Raw genomic sequence first — 24,409 nt, 5'->3', positions numbered from 1 at the left:
ACCTTGACCTTTCACCACTCAAAATGTGCAGCTCCATGAGATGCACATGCATGCCAAATATCAAGTTGCTGTCTTCAATATTGCAAAAGTATTAATAAAATAAGCGATTTGGGCCACATATATTTGACCTCTGACCTTGAAGGATGACATTGACCTTGACCTTTCACCACTCAAAATGTGCAGCTCCATGAGATACACATGCATGCCAAATATCAAGTTGCTATCTTCAATATTGCAAAAGTATTCATAAAATGAGCGATTTTGGCCATATATATTTGACGTCTGACCTTGAAGGATGACCTTGACCTTGACCTTTCACCACTAAAAATGTGCAGCTTCATGAGATACACATGCATGCCAAATATGAAGTTGCTATCTTCAATATAGCAAAAGTTAGTGCAAAATGTTAAAGTTGGCGCAAACAGACCAACAGACCAACAGACAGACCAACAGACAGGGCAAAAACAATATGTCCCTCACTACTATAGTGGGGGACATAAAAAGACATTGTCAAATAAGTGATGAATACTCCCCGATGCATGTAGCAATATAAAGCAATTTGTAACAATCAACAACAATTAAACTGTGCACAGATGAAAAAACCAGACATATATACAGACAGACACTGGAACTGCAATATGCAGCCATAAGAGGCAAAACTTTTGCACATGCACAACTTCATATCATAAGAAACAATCCGAGCAAGTTTGAATGTTAAAAGTTGAAACGTTTGTATCCCAGGTGCAGAGTGGAAGGAATGTTCAATGAACAAAAACAGAAACCTTGACCTTAATCACGTGGAAGGGATGTTTAATGACCAAAAAAGTGACCTTGACCATCATCCTGTGGAAGGAATGTTTAATGACCAAAACAGTGACCTTGACAATCATCCTGTGGAAGGAATGTTTAATGACCAAAACAGTGACCTTGACCCCCATCCTGTGGAAGGAATGCTTAATGACCAAAACAGTGACCTTGACCCAGGCATTGAAGAAACCACTCAACCGCTCGCATATGCGAGTGAAGTTGACAGTCGGGCGAGTAAAGTTTGTTAAACCGACCAGGCGAGTGCTGTTTTTCAAGTTGCGAAATATAAATTCAGTTCCAGAACTCCTGCCACATCAATACAAATTGCGAACAATTTTTCGAACGAACAAAAAATAGGTTTAGTACACAAAGAAACTGCAATTTTGTTTTGACAATGAAAAATGACGTCACGGGCACATTAAAAATAATTCTCAAAATCGGCTGCGCTCTTTTCGTAGGTGTCAGTGCTCTTAGCTAATCGATTAAAAGTGAAAAAACAATAGAAAATATATTGGTCATTCCGTGAAGAATAAAATTTAATTTTAATGTAAATATCAATAATTTGTCTGAAATATTAAAACTCAGCATGGAAAAGGGTTCTACTTAAAAATATCTGCAAGGTGGTGGAGACAGGGAACAGAAAGAATTGAGAAAAGGAAACAGGTGCAGAAAACGTAAGGAAAGCAAATAAAATCCATCAGATAATGTAGTTAATTTGTTTGCAGTTTAGTATCACTATGTTAAGTAGATTGAAAAGGTTCTGGTTGATCATGACTATTAATATAGATATATATTTTTTTTAAATGCAGGGCGAGTAGATAAAAGTGAAGGGCGAGTGGATTGTCAGGCCTACTCGCCCTGCAGGGCGAGTGGCTCTGGAAAAATTCTTTAATGCCTGCCTTGACCCCCATCCTGTGGAAGGAATGTTTAATGAACAAAACAGTTACCTTGACCCCCATCCTGTGGAAGGAATGTAAAATGAAGAAAACAGTGACCTTGACCCCCATCCTGTGGAAGGAATGTTTAATGAAAAAAACAGTGACCTTGACCCCCATCCTGTGGAAGGAATGTTTAATGAACAAAACATTGACCTTGACCCCCATCCTGTGGAAGGAATGTTTAATGAACAAAACATTGACCTTGACCCCCATCCTGTGGAAGGAATGTTGAATGAACAAAACAGAGACCATGACCCCCATCCTGTGGAAGAAACGTTTAATGAACAAAACAGTGACCTTGACCCCCATCCTTTGGAAGGAATGTTTAATGAACAAAACATTGACCTTGACCCCCATCATGTGGAAGAAATGTTTAATGACCAAAACATTGACCTTGACCCCCATCCTGTGGAAGGAATGTTTAATGACCAAAACAGTGACCTTGACCCCCCATCCTGTAGAAGGAATGTTTAATGACCTAAACAGTGACCTTAACCCCCATCCAGTGGAAGGAATGTTTAATGAACAAAACAGTGACCTTGACACCCCATCCTGTGGAAGGAATATTTAATGAACAAAACAGTAACCTTGAACCTCATCCTGTGGAAGAAATGTTTAATGAACAAAACAGTAACCTTGAAACCCATCCTGTGGAAGTAATGTTTAATGAACAAAACAGTGACCTTGACCCCCCATCCTGTGGAAGGAATATTTCATGAACAAAACAGTAACCTTGAACCTAATCCTGTGGAAGGAATGTTTATTGAACAAAACAGTAACCTTGAACCCCATCCTGTGGAAGGAATGTTTAATGAACAAAACAGTGACATTGACCCCATCCTGTAGAAGGAGTGTTTAATGAACAAAACAGTGACATTGACCCCCATCCTGTCGAAGGAATGTTTAATGAACAAAACAGTGACCTTGACCCTTATCAGGTGGTATGAATGTTTAATGAACAAAACAGTGACCTTGACCCCCATCCTGTGGAAGGAATGTTTAAAGACCAAAACAGTGACATTGACCCCCATCCTGTGGAAGGAATGTTTAATGAACAAAACAGTAACCTTGAACCCCATTATGTGGAAGGAATGTTTAATGACCAAAACAGTGATTTTGACCCCCATCCTGTGGAAGAAATGTTTAATGAACAAAACAGTAACCTTTAACCCCATCCTGAAGAAGGAATGTTTAATTAAAAAAACAGTGACCTTGAGCCCAATCCTCCCTATATGAAATCTTATAAAATGTCCATAAATTTCTAAACAGCATCAATACCGGTAAATTAAAATGTATGAATTGTATTTTATGTTAATGAGCTGACAAGAGCACCGCATAACGGGTGCCACGCTCAGCTGCGAAAGCTTGTCAGAATTGTTTTTTGTTGTTTTTTTTTTTTAGAGGTCAAAGTGACCTTGACCTTTGACCTAGTGACACAAAAATGGGTGTGTCGTGTAGAAGTCACCAAGGTGCATCTACATATGAAGTTTCAAAGTTGTAGGTGGAAGGACTTTGATTTTAGAGCCAATGTTAAAAACCTTTACAAACCTTGACACGGACGGCGGACACAACGAGCTGGCTATAACAATACCTCGGGTTTTCTCATAAAACAGCCAAGCTAAAAATGAGCTGAAAGATTTGGGTATATTTTCATAGTGACCTTGACCTAGAGGGAGAGGGGCTGGTGGTCTCAATACAAGGCCAAGTAAAGTACTTATTTTAAGGTATCAGTACAAGAAGAACAGCTTCCCTTATTTATTAATTTTTAGACCATGAGAATAAATTGTATGCACAGTTGTAAAATAACCATTCCATTGAATAACTTACACATTGGTGAATGTTTCGCCTAGAAATGCCTCTGCACCAATAATTCTTATATCCCGCAACATAAGACTATCATGTTTCCTAAATATCAGGAACTGTTATCAGCCGCCAGTTAAAACCATGAAGATGTACAGCTTTCTACAAATTCTCATCATTTTCAAGCCTTTAAATGACAGCTGGAGTATTCAATTGTTCCCATGGAAATTCCACACTGATGTATGAGCTTTGGTTGCCAACATTCAAGTTCTTTCATACCCATGATTATTTAGGCAATGTTTGTTTTACTTCCCTGCATGTCCTGTGAATGATTCGTGTACAGAGGACATACACATTTCTTGGTACATATCAGGGCCCACCATACATTTTAGGGGACATGGGAGAATGTGGTTCCCTACTATCAGCCTAGCAAAATATAGATTAAGGGCCCACCACACATTTTAGGGGACACGGGCTAACAGAACCCTTGCGAATGCTGTTCTCTACTATCAGCCTGGCTAAATATAGACAGGGTTTGCTCAAATTTAAGTTGAGTTTGCAACAGCAGCTATCTTACACGAGTAGACTCATTTTAGCCTATAATTCATCAATACTTTTTGTACAGTGGTCATATGACTTCAACACCGATGTTAGCCGCCAATCTGCCTATTCTGAACTAATTGGGCAAGATGCCAATTTAAACTTACGTTATGTCACAAATATAGGTGTGTATTACATATGGGCTAATGCATGTACGTACTGTCGTCCCAGATTAGCCTATGCAGTCCACACAGGCTATTCAGGGATAAAAATCAACTGCAATTTTGCTAAGCAGATACTTTATTTAAAAGCAAACTATCATAAAAGCGGAAAATGGTGTCCCTAATTAGCCTGTGCAGACTGCTAACGACAGTATGTACGTGCATTAGACCCCACTTTTCACAGAGCCCAGCCCATATGTAATACACACCTATATGAATCAGGACTTACCTTTAAGTCTCTGTGGACAATACCATGCAGGTGGCAGTAATTTACACTCTCCAAGATTTGTTGCATGCAGTGGCTGCAAATACAAGTACAAATAAGTAAACGCATGATATTGAACGCTTTACCACTTAGATACGTATTTTAACACATTTGTAGTCCCTTAGAAAGTTACATTAAATTAAAGACCTTTCTTACAAAAATCAAGTGTTAAAGGCCTCATTACCAACCCTTAGATACTGATGAGCAGCAAACAGCATAAAACATGAACAGACTGTGAGTTACTCCCAGGCTGTTCTGGTTTTATGCTGTTTGCACATAGCCATTTTAACTTTGCTTTTAAGTGAGAAAGGGTTAAGAAGACAATCCCCTGGTTTACATATTATTGTAGGAACACAAACGTATAACAAGAGGGCCTGAAAGGCCCAAAGTCGCTCACCTGAGATAACAAGATATTATTGGGACAAATCTTCTGACCAAGTTTCATGAAGACCGCCCCTTGAAAGCCATGTTTTTCAAGCAAACATAATTATTTTTGAACTCATCCAAGATATCATTGCGACCAATCTTCTGACCAAAGTTCATGAAGATTGGACAATAAATGTGGCCTCTAGAGTGTTAACAAGGTTTTACTATAGCCATATAAGGAAAAATGACCCGCCCCTTGACAGCCATGTTTTTCAAGCAAAGGTTTCCATTTTCAAACTCATCCAAGATATCATTGGGACATATCTTCTGACCAAGTTTCATGAAGATCGGAAAATAAATGTGGCCTCTAGAGTGTTAACAAGGTTTTACTATAGCCATATAAGGAAAAATGCCCTGCCCCCTGGTGGCCATGTTTTTCAACCAACCGGCATCATTTTCGAACTCTTCCAAGATATTATTGAGACCAATCTTCTGACCAAAGTTCATGAAGATTGGACAATAAATGTGGCCTCTAGAGTGTTAACAAGGTTTTACTATAGCCATATAAGTAGGGATGGGACCGAATATCCGAATATTCGAATATTCGAAATCGGCCGAATATTCGAATCCAAAATTCATATTCGAATATTCTATTTTCATGCAAAGATACTTCAAAAAAAGTTAAAAGTACATGTACAAAGTCGGTGTTTGGGTTTCCATTATAAGTCATTGCTTTGATTACAGCTTCCATCAATGAACGAGATGATAATTGGCAGACGGGATGGTATAAGGAGAGGAACCAATCGTCGATTTACTATCAATTCATATTTATAAAATGTACAAACTATTTTCTGACAATCAGTTGAAAATGACAGTTTATTTATGTAAAACATTTACGTATATGATAAACATTAAAAATATTGTGTTTTGACAGGTTTTTTAACCTCAGCGGTCAATTGTATACACAGTGCATGGTTAATAGTAACTTGATTAACGCAGTTATTTACATGGGTATTTTACCGCAAGATAAGTGTATTTGTACAAACGATGGTTACTTCGTTGTAACCTAACCATTGAAATTTGTTAACTTACCACAGTTAAATTACCAACAATGAAACCCTGAAAATGACGTCGTTTTCGCGCAATTTGTCAGACGAGCATTTTCCAATATGGCATCTGACTCTGTCACAAAAGAAAAAAGCGAAAAACGGGCTAAACCCTTTAGTGACCGAGAGGTGGACGTTTTTAAGAACTTAATGAGAGAAAATCTTCATAAACTCAAAGCAAACCAAAGCGGCCACTCGTTACCTAATAGGTAATGGACACCATGCTCGTTGTAGTCAGAAACATGGTACAATACAGTATTTAAAGCCCCATTAACACTCAAAATCAAAGAATATTTCGTAAAATAAAGTTGACCCATACAAAATCATTGTTCCTTAAAGCAATATCCAAAATGTTCATAGATTTAACAAGATACATTGTTACCAGACCACATCTAGCGTTGAAATTATGGCTATTATATACGGAACACCTATTTTGTATGGGTTAACTTTATTTTAAGAAATAACAAGGGACAAAATTGTCACAAAACCAGGTTTTCATTGTGAAAAAAAATCTGATAAAGGGAGAAAACTCAAACTGAACTTTTGAAATGAACAAACAAAATTAACCCCCTTTGTAAGTTTTTTTTTTTTTATAATCTATTTTTAGTCGTGGCGACCTTGACATTGGAGATATTGACGTGATTCTTTCGTGCGACACACCGTCCCATGATGGTGAACAAATGTGCCAAATGATTTTAAAATCTCACAATGAATGACATAGTTATGGCCAGGACAAGCATGGTTCAAACAGAAATCTCAAACCTAAATTCTAGCACTTTTCAAGGACTTTTCAAGGCCAAATTTTCATTTTCAAGGCCGAGAACCGTTCGTTAGTTTCCTTAAAAAATGCATTTTCAAGCAAGTTTAACACAGTAAATATCATTTATTTGCTCAAACAAATTAAAATTATTCCACAATAACTCATACATGTTATTTTTAGTTATTGCATACATGTTTTCCATCCTTAACTCAACGAGTCTCACATACAGTTTGTCAACAAGTTCCGGATTATCAGCAGTTCCGATTAATTTGAATTTAATTTTCCATAATGCCCCAATAAAAACAAAATGATAAGTGTCTAAGATATACATTAGGTAAAGGAATAAATTAACAAAGTTTTAGCAAGAAATCTTTTGTAAATAGCTTACAGAGTGGAAAAATGCAGCAAAAAGTTAACCAGAACTGATTGAAGGAGTTATGTTTTGAAATGTGCATTATGGATATAGAAGGCTTTATTATGTTCAAATAAACTTTTTGCTGATTGAAAACAAATGCTATGACAATGTTTTGAATACTAATTCTGTAAGTTGAATGATTTTTTATAATTTTCCGAAGGGTGAATTTAATTGGCTATTTTTAACAAAAAACTGCATATGCCGTCTGGCCTACCCTGTTATCATACAAAATAAATGTTACCCTTTATTTTTACATCTTCTCACATTGACACTAAATCCCGAAAGAAATTATTGTGGTCAAAAGAATAAACGTTTTTGCCGGGTGATTCTTAACTGGTTAAATGACTGTATGTATTTACTTTTTAAAGTTATTACAAGCAAACACATTGCTTCTCAATTTCATGTTTTCTTTGTGGGTTTCCTCTTTCTCGTGGCTTTTCAAAGCACTTTCCCCCATCCCCGACACCAATGGTCTTTATACAGACCCGACAATGTGCTTTTCGAATTTCCTTTGTTTTTCTGTACCCAGTAATATTCAGTTAACCACCCTGGTTTGAATCGACACTTCCTCATCGCTGCGTTTTCACTCGCGAAAATTGATCACAATGGAGAACCTCTGACGTAGTACACATAATCTGTGACGTGTACGCATAACGCATAATGTTTCGTACTCAATAGTGTACGAAACTTATATTTCGTACTCAACTTTTTGCGCGAAGGAATTTATGATAAATTTTCGTAATATTTCCCTTAAGAACGATTTAAGTTTATAATTGAAGCGATGATATTAGTAATTTTGAGCAGAAATAAACATTTTCAAGGCTTTTTTTTACATGAAATAAGCACTTTTCAAGCACTTTTTCAAGGCCAACCTTTGTTCAAGGGCTTTTCAAGCCTAGGACTCGTTTTCAAGCACTTTTCAAGCCCTGTGCGAACCCTGACAATCTCATTTATGGCCATTTTTGACCTTTGAACTCAAAGTGTGACCTTGACCTTGGAGATATCGACGTAATTATTTCGCGCGACACACCGTCCAATGATGGTGAACAAATGTGCCAAATGATTTTAAAATCTGACAATGAACGACATAGTTATGGCCCGGACAAGCTTGTTCCGCCCGCCCGCCAGCCAGCCCGCCAGCCAGCCAGCCCGCCCGCATTCGCCAATCTAATTACCAGTTTTTTACTTCGGAAAACCTGGTTAATTAACGAAATAATCCTTGATTTTGAAAGTTAATGGGGCTTTAGAAGGATCTGTCTGATTATGATGTTTACGCATTGAATTGCAAAACACATTAATTTATCGGGATGATATAACTATTGTGGTTAGTCTACATTAGCGACACGGTTATTCACATGGACCGAAGTAGGGTGCAACAAAACAATACAACGAAACGAACACATAATTTTAAAAATATGTTGTCACAAGATTTATTTTCGATCCAAGGTGAATACAGTTTCATGCTTTTGTACATAATATCACGTACTTTATGATCTAATCCCTGCTGTATAAAGTTTGAAGCAATAAAAGTGTGCGTTTTGCAATAGTGCATTTGCAAGATAAAATCTATATTTGAAATATGAAATTAGTAAAATAGACATTAAATAATTCTTTGGAACGAAATCACTTGCATTGAGTATCAACTTAACTGATGTTTGTATTAAAATAGCTCATATGTATTTAATGTTCATGCCATTAAGCATTAAATATTGGGGACTTAAAATGATAATTTTGTTGTTTAAAGTTACCGAATTAATAAACGTAACATCACTGAAATTATGTTTTAATTAAGTTTCATTTAATTTAATTCTTACATAGTTGATAAGTCTACTTATTGCTTTGTTCACTTAGCTTACTGGTCCTTATGCATATTGAAGAGTACAGAAAACAGAACATTGATTAAGCTATGAAAAGGCTGATTTTTCTCGCTATTGGTTAACCTTAAATCTTAAATGCAGTCTAAAAGAGCTGTCTACCTGTAACATCCCGGTAATGTTGCACTCCAGAAGTAGAAGTAGGTTGTCAATAGGGGGCAATACAGGGATTAGCGCTGGTAACTTTTAGCCAGACAGAGCTTGAATAGCGAATTTTATTGTGAATTTTTAGAATGTTTAACAAATATCTGGACAAATTGTCTCATATCGGGACGCCGGAACAATCACCAAACTGGCGGGACTGTCCCATCGAGATCTGGCATGTATGATTTAATTCCGTTATCCATATATCAAATCAATGATTATCTAATCAGAATTTAGTTTCTCAAATCTAAACCAATTAAATCATTCTTAAATGGTTCTTTATTCCAGAAAAAATAGCGAAACCAAAAGCATAAATATTATCGATAGAAAGTATAGAAAGTAATCCAGATCAATTATAAGTATTGAAATAAATTAGAATTACTGTAATGTGTTTTCCTGAAATATCTTACATCTAATGAAACAGTATTTATTTAAAAAAGAGCATAATAATCTATGATCTTTATAAAAGCATTACTCTATTCTGTTTTTCAAAGCTGCACATAAGATACGCATTATAGTGGAATTTGTGGCAATCAGGAATAGTAATTTGCTTCCGACGGTCATAAATTACGACATTTTAATACACGGTTTAAAAATCGAATATTCGAATATATTAGAATAATGACAAACGAATATTTGAATATCGTTTCCAGTATTTGTTCCCAAAAATGACCCGCCCTTGACAGCCTTTTCAAGCAAAGGTTACCATTTTCAAACTCATCCAAGATATCATTGGGACATATCTTCTGACCAAGTTTCATGAAGATTGGACAATAAATGTGGCCTCTAGAGTGTTAACAAGATTTTACTATAGCCATATAGTGAAAAATGCCCCGCCCCTTGGCAGCCATGTTTTTCAAGCAAAGGTTACCATTTTTGAACTCATCCAAGATATCATTGGAAAAAATCTTCTGAGCAAGTTTCATGAAGATCCGAAAATAAATGTGGACTCTAGAGTGTTAACAAGGTTTTACTATAGCCACAGAGCTCCAGATAAGAGCCGTACAGCCTTAAATACGGCTTTTTAATGAAGGTTTACGCATTTATTTTTATAAAATGGATGTACAAATACGACTTTAATATCCTTTTCACGCATTTACAAAATAAATCAGGCCGTACGGATACGTTCGCGTCAGCGCGGCGTGATGTGCTGGTCTCTAACCTAACGGTGCTTTTCGTTAATAAATTACCGAAAAATTGTATACTGGGTTCCGGTATTATTGTCTATTTTGTCGCGTGATTTCCGTTTACTCGTAAACCCGTAAAAAACAATATGTCTGCGCGCAACGGAAGGCCGTCAAAAAACACTTTGTTGTCATATAATGGCTAGACACCGTCCTCTAACCATCCTGACATTGAATCTGTAAACCCAGAAAAAGACATTGTCGCCCCGATATGAATCGATTTGATTGCATCGGTGGCTAAAAACGTTAGGAAACACGATTGGAAACGGATCCAAAAAAAAAGAGTGGAAGAATGGAAAACCGAATATGAGACAGTGACATTAGTGTTCATTTACTTAGCTGACTAGTTGGCTTATGTTTTCTTGTCAAGTAAATGAAAAAATAGTATTTAGTATAAGTTTTAATGTGTTAATATATGTGCATCATACATTGTAATTCAGAATGGAAAACCTAATAAAGTAACTGTTTAAGAAACTAAATATATTCATTATTATTGCTGCAAATGTTTCTGTAAAGTTAGTTATAAACCCTTCAATTTATCCAAGAACAAGGGTAGTACAATACTACCTGTATTTTTGATTATGGTAGTACAGGTACTAATTGATTTTCAGCGTTACTCCTTTTCTTTCTGTCTGTGGCAGTACCGTTACTTACTTCACAAATCCTTATCTGGAGCTCTGATAGCCATATAAGAAAAATGCCCCGCCCCCTCACAGCCATGTTTTTAAACCAAACGGCATCATTTTCAAACTCGTCCAAGATATTATTGGGATGAATATTCTGACCAAGTTTCATGAAGATCAGACAATAAATGTGGCCTCTAGAGTGTTAACAAGATTTTACTATTGCCATATAAGGAAAAATGCCCCGCCCCTTGGAAGCCATGTTTTTCAATTTTCGAACTCAACCGTCATATCCAGAAAAGACATGTTCTGACCAAATTTCATGAAGATTGGACCAAAAATTTGACTACTAGAGTGTTCACATGTTTTCACTATATACATATAGAGTAAACTGCCCCGCCCCCTGGCGGCCATGTTTTTTCACCAATCTTGACCATTTTCGAACTCGTTTGAGATATTAATGAAACCAATGTTTCCACCAATTTTCATGATGATTGGGCAAAAATTGTGACTTCTAGAGTGTTCACAAGGTTTCTCTTTAGCCATATAAGGAATACTGCCCTGCCCCCTGGCGGCCATGTTTTTCAACGGACCGGAACCATTTTTGAACTCAACCAACATATCATTTAGACAAACATTTTGACAAAATTACATGAAGATTTGGCATCAAATGTGACTTCTACAGTGTTCACAAGGTTTTTCTTTTTTTTTACCTAGTGACCTAGTTTTTCACCCAGCATGACCCAGTTTCAGTTGAGGTATCAATGGGAAAAATGTTCTGACCAAGTTTCATGAAGATCGGACAATAAATGTGGCCTCTAAAGTGTTCACAAGGCAAAATGTTGACGACGGACGACGCACGACAGACAAAAGGCGATCACAAAAGCTCACCATGAGCACGCTGTGCTCAGGTGAGCTAAAAACAATCCTTAATATGAGCAAGACTAAGAGTTCTCATCACGGTGAAAATAATTCAGATAATTCTCACAAAATAACTGACTGAACAAATCCTTTTATTATAAATTGTCAAGCCAGTCTCTTAGGTATCAACTGATTACACCACTCCTTATTGTGTCTTAACTAACCATTCCCTAAGATACAACATATTAACTATATGAATAATGAAACTAAAGAAACAAATTCAGGATGAAAATTCTTGTTAAAACGTAAGCCGGTCTTTCATATTTAAATTAAGGCTAGCAACTTGCCTTTACATAACATGAAATACTATTATTACTGTAAACAATGAAAATTGTTAACTTATTAAAAACACCAGCAAGCATATAATAAGATAAAAAAACGTTAAAATAAACTGATAAATTACTTAACATGTTCACTGATTAAACATAAAGTTTTTGTAAACAAGCATAACATATTCATCATGACTTTGAACATTCCCAAATTTAAAGGTAATGATAAACTTTTATATAAGAATCTTTTACACTCCCTGATATAAGATACCTTTAATATAAGAATCTTTAAAACTCCCTGATTTAACCCTTTTCCATTGAAAAATCCACTTTGACGAATCTAAAGTCCTTAAGAAAATCAAATTCAATTCCTTTCTTAATATATTCAAGTTTGAAGGGCTTCATTGTCAACCCTAAGATATCATACTGATGAGTAGCAAACAGCATAAAACCTGAACAGACTGGGAGTTACTCGCAGGCTGTTCTGGTTTCATGCAGTTTGCACATAGCCATTTCCACCTTGCTTCTGAGTGGGAAAGGGTAACGATACCTTCAGATGCTTAGAGAGTAGCCTCCCTTGATAACTCACCTGGCATCAGCCTCACTATAAAATTCTCTTGCTACAATATCTTCAAATAACTCCCCGCCTGTCACTCTGAAAATAAATAAGAAAATTGCCATTAAAAATGATGTTTTTTGCAATAACTTTAATTATGTTTTTTACAATAACATTTTCGATGAGATTTTAAGTAAGAGGGGGGGGGGCAAAATTAAAAGGCACTGCCAGCAAAGTGTTTTTGAGACTTAAAAGTTACAATACATATTTTGGAAATATGCATTATCAATGTATTGAAGCAATTCCAACAAGGGCTGTTTGTAAAACATGCATGCCCCCCATATATCAGCTGCAGTGGCAGCCATTGTGTGAATACGTTTTTTGCCACTGTGACCTTGACCAGGTGGTGACCTTTAAATTAATAGGGGTCATCTGCCAGTCATGATCGATGTACCTATGAAATTTCATGATCCTAGGCGTAAGCATTCTTGAGTTATCATCTGGAAACCATTTTACTACTTCGAGTCACTGTGACCTTGACCTTTGACCTAGTGACCTGAAAATTAATAGGGGTCATCTGCCAGTCATTATCAATGTTCCTATGAAGTTTCATGATTCTAGGCGTAAGCATTCTTGAGTTATCATCCGGAATCCATTTTACTATTTCCAGTCTCTGTGACCTTGACCTTTGACCTAGTGACCTGAAAATCAATAAGGGTCATCTGCCAGTCATGATCAATGTACCTATGAAGTTTCATGATCCTAGGCGTAAGCATTCTTGAGTTATCATCCGGAAACCATTTTACTACTTCGAGTCACTGTGACCTTGACCTTTGACCTAGTGACCTGAAAATTAATAGGGGTCATCTGCCAGTCATTATCAATGTTCCTATGAAGTTTCATGATTCTAGGCGTAAGCATTCTTGAGTTATCATCCGGAATCCATTTTACTATTACCAGTCTCTGTGACCTTGACCTTTGACCTAGTGACCTGAAAATCAATTGGGGTCATCTGCCAGTCATGATCAATGTACCTATGAAGTTTCATGATCCTAGGCGTAAGCATTCTTGAGTTATCATCCGGAAACCATTTTACTGTTTCGAGTCACTGTGACCTTGACCTTTGACCTAGTGACCTGAAAATCAATAGGGGTCATATGCCAGTCATGATCAATGTACCTGTGAAGTTTCATGATCCTAGGCGTAAGCATTCTTGAGTTATCATCCGGAAACCATTTTACTATTTAGAGTCACTGTGACCTTGACCTTTGACCTAGTGACCTGAAAATCAATAGGGGTCATCTGCCAGTCGTGATCAATGTACCTATGAAGTTTCATGATCCTATGCCTATGTGTTCTTGAGTTATCATCCGGAAACCATCTGGTGGACGGACGGACCGACCGACATGTGCAAAACAATATACCCCCTCTTCTTCGAAGGGGGGCATAATAAACTAACAAGAGCTTGTCACAGTAGTGCCAAATACCCGCCGAAATGTGTTTGCTTGTATGACAACATTTTTTTAGAGAGTAGAATAATATTTGTAAAAACAAATAAAGGGAGATAATTCATTATGCTCCTAACAAAATTTTACTTTGAAATTAAATAAAGGGAGATAATTCAAACACTAAGGTAGAAAAAGTAATGGTTCTTAGTCACCGCACTAATCCTACTTGCCATCTGTTTATATTTCAAGTTTCAAGTAAATCCCTTCAGTAGATTTAGAGTTAAGCTCCGGACAAAAATTTACTTTAAAATTATTTAAAGGGGAGATAATTCAAAAACTAGGGTCGATAGAGTTATGGTTCTTGGTCACTGCACTTCTCCTAGTTGCCATCTGTAAGTTTCAAGTAAATCCCTTTGGTAGATTTAGAGTTATGCTCCGGACAAAAATTTACTTTAAAGTTATATAAATGGGGATATAATTCAAAAACTAAGGTAGATAGAGTTATGGTTCTTAGTCACTGCACTTTTCCTACTTGCCATCTGTTTATATTTCAAGTTTCAAGTAAATCCCTTCAGTAGATTTAGAGTAATGCTCCAGACAAAAATTTAATTTAAAATTATATAAAAGGGGAGATAATTCAAAAACTAAGGTATATAGAGTTCTGGTTCTTGGTCACTGCACTTCTCCTACTTGCCATCTGTTTATTTTTCAAGTTTCAAGTAAATCCCTTTAGTATATTTTGAGTTATGCTCCGGACAAAAATTTACTTTAAAGTTATATAAAAGGGGAGATAATTCAAAAACTAAGGTAGATAGAGTTATGGTTCTTGGTCACTGCACTTCTCCTAGTTGCCATCTGTTTATATTCTAAGTTTTAAGTAAATCCATTGAATAGATTTGGAGTTATGCTCTGGACAAAGTTTGGGCCGGCCGGACAGACGGCCAGGACCAATTACTCTATCCCCTCCGAATTTAAATTGTAAATATATTGTTGTGATCAACTGTATGAAGAACACACTACTGAAAATGTTTTGTTTAAATATTTATGAACTTCCAATAATTTTATAGTGGGCGTGCATTGTTTCAGCGACCCAGTAAATGAATCTCTGTATGCAACCTTTTCTCCCTACTTGATCATTAATTATTAAGCCAATTGCTGGCTGACATCTTTTTTTGCTCCACATCTTTTTTTGCTCCACATTTGAGATGGTCTCTTGTAAACCCAGGCACAATGAATGTGTGTAAAGCATTGTCCCAGATTAATCAGGGACGACACTTTCCATATAGACTGGATTTTCATATCGAACAGACTACGTTACGTAAAATTCCATCGAACAGACTACGTTACGTAAAATTCCATCGAACAGACTACGTTACGTAAAATTCCATTGAACAGACTACGTTACGTAAAATTCCATCGAACAGACTACGTTAAGTAAAATTCCATAAAAGCAGACACTGTTGTCTCAGATAAGCTTGTGTGTGCTACAGGCTTTTCTGAGATGATACTTTTTGCACAAGAATTAAGTCTCTATGGTTTCAGTTAACCCTTTGCATGCTGGGAAATTTGTCGTCTGCTAAAATGTCATCTGCTTAATTTCTAAAATTAGCATTTTCTTCGATTTTTTTCAAAGAATATTATCAGAATAGCAAACAGTTTGGATCCTGATGAGACGCCACGTTCTGTGGCTACTCATCTGGATCCAAACTGTTTGCAAAGGCCTTCAAAATTCGGTTCCCGCACTGAAAGGGTTAAACACTGATATATCTTACAAAATGCAAAATTATGCAATTACCAGTGTTTCTCCTTAACAAACTATTTTAAGAATTGATTGGTTCTTTTAAAAATACTTCAACTATTTTGAGCAAGAAGCCGTCTGTAGAGATTTTTCTGCCAGTAAATCTATTATCCAATATAAAATTATTGCAATGTTATCCACGCAATTTACTTAAACTGATCATAATGGGAATTACCATTATTTTGTATGTAAATGCATCTCAATTAGGAACTGAAGTGTGTTATTATTGCCATCATTTCCCTTAACCAATGGTTGAAGAAGACCAGAAATGCTTAATGCTTAAAATGGGTCCAGATTTAAGTAAAGAAGGTCATGCAGATATTGCCACCATTGTTTTACAATGCATGACATTTTTATTAAGTATCACCTAACAGAACTAAAGCATTGTGGCAACAGTGAATGAAATACCCTACACCACTTTGTCAGTTATGTTCAAAGAAAAATAACTCTTGAATTTGTGGATCACTGAGAATGGGCAAATAACTCGGGAATTTATGGATCACTGAGAATGGGCAAATAACTCAGGAATTTGTGGATCACTGAGAATGGGCAATAACTCAGGAATTTGTGGATAACTCAGAATGGGCAAATAACGCAGGAATTTGTGGATCACTGAGAATGGGCAATAACTAAGGAATTTGTGGATCACTGAGAATGGGGTAATAACGCAGGAATTTGTGGATCACTGAGAATGGGCAAATAACTCAGGAATTTGTGGATCACTGAGAATGGGCAAATAACGCAGGAATTTGTGGATCACTGAGAATGGGCAAATAACGCAGGAGTTTGTGGATCACTGAGAATGGGGTAATAACGCAGGAATTTGTGGATCACTGAGAATGGGCAAATAACTCAGGAATTTGTGGATCACTGAGAATGGGGTAATAACGCACGAATTTGTGGATCACTGAGAATGGGCAAATAACTCAGAAATTTGTGGATCACAGAGAATGGGCAAATAACTCAGAAATTTGTGGATCGCTGAGAATGGGCAAATAACTCGGAAATTTGTGGATCACTGAGAATGGGGAAATAACGCAGGAATTTGTGGATCACTGAGAATGGGCAAACAACTCAGAAATTTGTGGATCACTGAGAATGGGGAAATAAGGCAGGAATTTGTGGATCACTGAGAATGGGCAAATAACTCAGGAATTTGTGGATCACTAAGAATGGGCAAATAACTCTTGAATTTGTGGATCACAGAGAATGGGCAAATAACTCGGGAATTTGTGGATCACTGAGAATTGGGTAATAACGCAGGAATTTGTGGATCACTGAGAATGGGCAAATAACTTGGGAATTTGTGGATCACTGAGAATGGGCAAATAACTCAGGAATTTGTGGATCACTGAGAATGGGGAAATAACGCAGGAATTTGTGGATCACTGAGATTGGGCAAATAACTCTTGAATTTGTGGTTAACTGAGAATGGGCAAATAACTCAGGAATTTGTGGATCACTGAGAACGGGGAAATAACTCAGGAATTTGTTGATAACTGAGAATGGGCAAATAACTCAGGATTTTGTCGATAACTGAGAATGGGCAAATAACGCAGGAATTTGTGGATAACTAAGAATGGGCAAATAACTCTGGAATTTGTGGATCACTGAGAATGGGGAAATAACGCAGGAATTTGTGGATCACTGAGAATGGGCAAATAACTCCGGAATTTGTTGATCACTGAGAATTGGCAAATAACTCAGAAATTTGTGGATCACAGAGAATGAGCAAATAACTCAGAAATTTGTGGATCGCTGAGAATGGGCAAATAACTCGGGAATTTGTGGATCACTGAGAATGGGGAAATAACGCAGGAATTTGTGGATCACTGAGAATGGGCAAACAACTCAGAAATTTGTGGATCACTGAGAATGGGGAAATAAGGCAGGAATTTGTGGATCACTGAGAATGGGCAAATAACTCAGGAATTTGTGGATCACTAAGAATGGGCAAATAACTCTTGAATTTGTGGACCACAGAGAATGGGCAAATAACTCGGGAATTTGTGGATCACTGAGAATTGGGAAATAACGCAGGAATTTGTGGATCACTGAGAATGGGCAAATAACTCGGGAATTTGTGGATCACTGAGAATGGGCAAATAACTCAGGAATTTGTGGATCACTGAGAATGGGGAAATAACGCAGGAATTTGTGGATCACTGAGATTGGGCAAATAACTCTTGAATTTGTGGTTAACTGAGAATGGGCAAATAACTCAGGAATTTGTGGATCACTGAGAACGGGGAAATAACTCAGGAATTTGTTGATAACTGAGAATGGGCAAATAACTCAGGATTTTGTCGATAACTGAGAATGGGCAAATAACGCAGGAATTTGTGGATAACTAAGAATGGGCAAATTACTCTGGAATTTGTGGATCACTGAGAATGGGGAAATAACGCAGGAATTTGTGGATCACTGAGAACGGGCAAATAACTCCGGAATTTGTTGATCACTGAGAATTGGCAAATAACTCAGAAATTTGTGGATCACAGAGAATGAGCAAATAACTCAGAAATTTGTGGATCGCTGAGAATGGGCAAATAACTCGGGAATTTGTGGATCACTGAGAATGGGGAAATAACGCAGGAATTTGTGGATCACTGAGAATGGGCAAACAACTCAGAAATTTGTGGATCACTGAGAATGGGGAAATAACGCAGGAATTTGTGGATCACTGAGAATGGGCAAATAACTCAGGAATTTGTGGATCACTAAGAATGGGCAAATAACTCTTGAATTTGTGGATCACAGAGAATGGGCAAATAACTCAGGAATTTGTGGATCACTGTGAATGGGCAAATAACTCAGGAATTTGTGGATCACTGAGAATGGGCAAATAACTCTGGAATTTGTTGATAACTGAGAATGGGCAAATAACTCAGGAATTTATGGATCACTGAGAATGGGCAAATAACTCAGGAATTTGTGGATCACTGAGAACGGGGAAATAACTCAGGATTTTGTGGATCACTGAGAATGGGCAAATAACTCTTGAATTTGTGGATCACTGAGAATGGGCAAATAACTCGGGAATTTATGGATCACTGAGAATGGGCAAATAACTCAGGAATTTGTTGATAACTGAGAATGGGCAAATAACTCAGGAATTTGTTGATAACTAAGAATGGGCAAATAACTCAGGAATTTGTTGATAACTGAGAATGGGCAAATAACTCAGGAATTTATGGATCCCTGAGAATGGGCAAATAACTCAGGAATTTGTGGATCACTGAGAATGGGCAAATAACTCAGGATTTTGTCGATAACTGAGAATGGGCAAATAACTCTGGAATTTGTTGATAACCGAGAATGGGCAAATAACTCAGGAATTTGTGGATCACTAAGAATGGGCAAATAACTCAGGAATATATGGATCACTGAGAATAGGCAAATAACGCAGGAATTTATGGGTCATTGAGAATGGGCAAATAACGCAGGAATATATGGATCACTGAGAATGGGCAAATAACCCAGGAATATATGGATCACTGAGAATAGGCAAATAACGCAGGAATTTATGGATGACTGAGAATGGGCAAATAACTCAGGAATTTGTGGATCACTGAGAATGGGCAAATAACTCAGGATTTTGTCGATAACTGAAAATGGGCAAATAACTCTGGAATTTGTTGATAACCGAGAATGGGCAAATAACTCAGGAATTTGTGGATCACTAAGAATGGCCAAATAACTCAGGAATATATGGATCACTGAGAATAGGCAAATAACGCAGGAATTTATGGGTCACTGAGAATGGGCAAATAACGCAGGAATATATGGATCACTGAGAATGGGCAAATAACCCAGGAATATATGGATCACTGAAAATTGGCAAATCACGCAGGAATTTATGGATGACTGAGAATGGGCAAATAAGACTCAGAGTGACTCAAATCTTTACCTTCTGAAACTTCCTACGATGGAGTCTAACAGCTTTAAAAACAAAATAAATCTTTTCTCTATGCAATTGAACAAAACAATAATGAAAATGAAAGGTTGTGAAAGTACAAATCACAAAGGCAGTGAAGAACACACCTGAATAATTATATTGTTCTCCTTGAAAAACTTGCAAAAGCCAATTAATTGCAAGGCAAGGGAGTACAACCATTGGCAAACATGTGCAGCCAACACTCAGACTAGATATAAAGGCTGACCATTTGTCAACATGGACAAGAAATCAATGTGGCCAGACTGGACTGACAACATGAGGACATTAAATTGATCAGTGACAAAACAACCCTTATATTTTGGCGTTGTATGGTTACCAATAGTTTTAACATTTGATTGGTAGCTGGCAATGCACTGATTTATGTACATAAAAGTCATGTTCCCAGTAATGTCTGTTGCATTTATCTCTGCAAAAGAAAATGCACTAAGGCCAAACGAAGACCAGAATTGCACATTCATTATGGCAGAAGAATGAACTTGCCAGGATAATGAAAAGGATGGTGGGAAAAATGTCATGCAGGTATTAAACTCTCAAATAACTTTTACATAAGAAATCATTCTGAAATAGAAAGGACAAAAGGAACTGGAACGATCAACAGCAAAAATGCAAACACCAAATATTAGCAGATTGACAAGAAGGATTGAAGTGGATTAAAAAGCACTAAAAAACCATTGGACAAGTCAAGTAGAACAGCAACCTAAAACATCATGAATCAAGTCAAAGAAAGAAACAGGTTAATGACAAAAACCAATCATCAAGTTAACCCACAAAACCAGTAGTATTAACCAGTCATGCACACAAATCAGTAAAATTAATCACATGCACACAAATCAGTAAAATTAATCACTCCAATTAATCTATTGAATAAAGCACAACTATAAGTATAATTAACAACTCAAGAACAAAAAAAACATTACAATCTACAAGTCAAACAAAACCAAAACAGTACAATTAACATGTCAAGCACAAAAACCTTGAACAATATACGAGTCAACTGCAATTTAAACAGTACAATTAACAAGTAATAAACTTTGTACAATTTGCAAGTCAAGAACAAGGAAACTAAAAATCTGTAGAATTAAACAGTCAGTTACCTAGAATAATCAAGCAGTCAAGCACAAAATTGCAGTACAACTAAGTAGCACTAAACCCAGTTTAATCAACAAGTCAAGCAAAAAAGCCATCAATTTACAGGACAGGTTCCTTTGAGCCTGAAGGGCGGGAAACCGGCACTAATAGGCAAAGCTGCTTTACATGTTTGAGGACTCATTTCCCTTCCAATCCTGGAATATTTGCAAATGAAATGATGTTCCTTACAGAATGGAGATTCCAAGCAATCCAATATTAATCAATTTATTGAGAACATCAGATGTCTACATTTTACCACAAGCATTTAATATGGCCTGTTTCAGCTTCCAATTATGATGCATGGTTGCTACTAGATGTCTTGGGATTTTATACGCGTTCTGAGATCCATTTTGGAGTTTAATGAGTGCCTTTTTGCTATTGCAACAATCAGACCTACCATGTATTAACGCACAATTTTTATATGCAAGAATTTTCCCATATTTGAAAGGCAGTCTTACAATACTGTTCCAGCTTCAACATTTTGCAATTAGCACAATTTCACACTAACAACCTCTAATCAGTATTGATTGATGCTTTGGAAAATGCTTCAACTAGCTTGCACTAAGCGGTGTCACTAAAGATTTGAATGCCTGTAAAATCTATTATCCAATATAAAATTGCAATGATACTAATGCAATTTGGTTAAACAGGTTATAATCGGTTGTTTTTGCTTGTTAATGTATCTCCATTAGGAACTGAAGTGTCCTATAATTGCCATCATGAAGCATAAACAGCGGTAAATGAACACCAAAAATGCCATATATATATTATTGGTCCAGCATTAAGCAGTAAAAGTAATTCAGATATGTCCCAATTTGGAACTACTTACAACTATATTTGAATAAAATATCTAGATTGTTTTACATGACATGATATTTCTTTAATATCAGTTGTGTTCAAGGGAAAATAATGGCCAGACCTGGGATTACGGCCATTATAAAGGCCAACACTCAGACTTGATAAAATTCTTACCATTTGTCACCATGGACAACCAATCAATGGGGCCAGACAAGGCTGATGACATGACCACATTAAATTGATAGGCGACCAAACAACCCTTATTTGTTAATGGTGTATCATAACCAATCGTGTTTACATTTGATTGGTAACTGGCGTTGCACTGACTTATGTACATAAAAGTCGGTTTCCCAGTAATGTCTGTCTCATTTATCTCTGCCACGGATACGACGCCAAGGCCAAACAAAGATTAGAATTGCACAATCATTACAGTAGAAGGAATGTATGTGCAATAATAATGAATGATATGGTGGGAACCATTTCCTGTGGGCAATAAAACAAACTCTAAAATAACTTCAACAGGAAATCATTCTGCAATATTAAGACCAATAATACCTTTTAAGGACAACACAATTGGAAAGATCAACAGCAAAAATTGAAACACCAATAAATCAGCAATTATTATCAAATTGACCACAACAATTGAAGTGTGTTAAAAAAAAACTAGAACACCTTTTTACAAGCAGACCACCAACTTGAAACACCATGAAATTAGTCAAAGGAAAAAACAGACAAGAGGGCCAAGATGGCCCTAGTTCGCTCACCTGAGAGGAGTCGGTTCATTCAATCTTTACCAAATGTCAAACTTGACCTAGATATTGTCCAGACAAACATCCTGGTCAAGTTTCATCATTTTTGCATCTGCGAGTCATGATCAATGTAAGTATGAAGTTTCATGATCCTAGGCGTAAGCATTCTTGAGTTATCATCCGGAAACCATTTTTCTAAGTTGAGTCACCGTGACCTTGACAGCCATTGTGAGAATACGTATTTTGGCACTGTGACCTTGGCCTTTGACCTGATAATCAATAGGGGTCATCTGCCAGTCATGATCAATATACCTATGAAGTTTCATGAACCTAGGCAAAAGCGTTCTTGAGTTATCATCCAGAAACCATTTTACCATTTCAGGTCACCGTGACCTTGAGCTTTGACCTAGTCATCTGAAAATCAATAGGGGTCATCTGCGAGTCATGATCATTGTACCTTTGAAGTTTCATGATCCTAGGCATAAGCGTTCTTGATTGATCATCCAGAAACCATTTTACTATTTCAGGTAATCATGACCTTGACCTTTGACCTAGTGAACTGAAAATCCTTAGGGGTCATCTTCGAGTCATGATCAATGTACCTATGAAGTTTCATGATCCTAGGCCTAAGCGTTCTTGAGTTATCATCTGGAAACCATTTTACTATTTCGGGTCACAGTGACTTTGACCTAGTTACCTGATAATCAATAGGGGTCATCTACGAGTCATGATCAATGTACCTATGAAGGTTCATGATCCTAGGCCTAAGCGTTCTTGAGTTATCATCCGGAAACCATTTAACTATTTCGGGTCATCATAACCTTGACCTTTGACCTAGTGACCTGAAAATCAAAAGGGGTCATCTATGAGTTATGATCAATGTACCTATGAAGTTTCATTATCCTAGGCCTAAGCGTTCTTGAGTTATCATCCGGAAACCATTTTACTATTTCAGGTTATCGTGACCTTGATCTTTGACCTAGTGACCTGAAAATCAATAGGATTTATCTGCGAGTCATAATCAATGTATCTATGAAGTTTCATGATCCAAGGCATAAGCATTCTTGAGTTATCATCTGGAAACCATTTTACTGCTTTGGGTCACCGTGACCTTGACCTTTGACCTAGTGACCTCAAAATCAATAGGGCTCATCTGCGAGTCATGATCAATGTATCAATAAAGTTTCACAATCCTAGGCATAAGTGTTCTTGAGTTATCATCCCGAAACTATTTTACTATTTCGGGTCATCGTGACCTTGACCTTTGACCTAGTGACCTGAAAATCAATAGAAGTCATCTGCGAGTCATGATCAATGTACCCCTATGAAGTTTCATGATCCTTGGCATAAGCGCTCTTGTGTTATCATCCGGAAACCATCTGGTCAACAGACAGACCGACCGACATGAGCAAAACAATATACCCCCTCTTCTTCGAAAGGGGGGGGGGGGGGGGGGGGCATAATGAGAAAACTGCCCCACTCCCAGCAGCCATGTTATTCAACTGACTGGAACCATTTTTGAACTCAACTCTCGTATCAAGGAAACAAATGTTCTGAGCAAATTTCATGAAAATTTGGCCAAAAATGTGACTTCTACTGTGTTAACATGTTTTCACTAAATACATATAGAGAAAAATGCCCCGCCCACTGGCGGCCATGTTTTTTCACCAATCGCGACCATTTTCAAACTCGTCCGAGATATCAATAAAACCAATGTTTTGACCAAATTTCATGATGATTA

At 37.0% G+C, this 24,409-nt stretch overlaps 1 protein-coding gene and 1 long non-coding RNA gene across 22 annotated transcripts in view; both read right to left on the bottom strand.

Annotated features, from left to right (window-relative positions):
- LOC127869086 (calcium/calmodulin-dependent protein kinase type II delta chain-like) overlaps window positions 1-24,409 on the bottom strand; it is a 211,181-nt gene that overhangs the window by 84,291 nt on the left and 102,481 nt on the right. For all 21 annotated transcript variants that reach the window (XM_052411379.1, XM_052411382.1, XM_052411392.1 and 18 more), the window contains 2 exons: window positions 12,823-12,888; window positions 4,536-4,608 (listed from right to left, as the gene is read on the bottom strand). In XM_052411379.1, the coding sequence (XP_052267339.1) occupies window positions 4,536-4,608; window positions 12,823-12,888 (139 nt within the window). The remainder of the gene's footprint in view (window positions 1-4,535; window positions 4,609-12,822; window positions 12,889-24,409) is intronic.
- LOC127869097 (uncharacterized) lies at window positions 13,466-23,462 on the bottom strand. The gene is made up of 2 exons (XR_008044399.1): window positions 23,409-23,462; window positions 13,466-13,968 (listed from the first exon to the last, which is right to left on the bottom strand). It is a non-coding gene; the product is annotated as an uncharacterized LOC127869097 (long non-coding RNA).

This window comes from Dreissena polymorpha, chromosome 2 (assembly GCF_020536995.1).
Source record: "Dreissena polymorpha isolate Duluth1 chromosome 2, UMN_Dpol_1.0, whole genome shotgun sequence".
In the NCBI taxonomy this organism is placed as follows: Eukaryota; Metazoa; Mollusca; class Bivalvia; order Myida; family Dreissenidae; genus Dreissena; species Dreissena polymorpha.
Note: the sequence above shows the minus strand (reverse complement) of the source record. Positions and strands in the feature narration are given on the sequence as shown.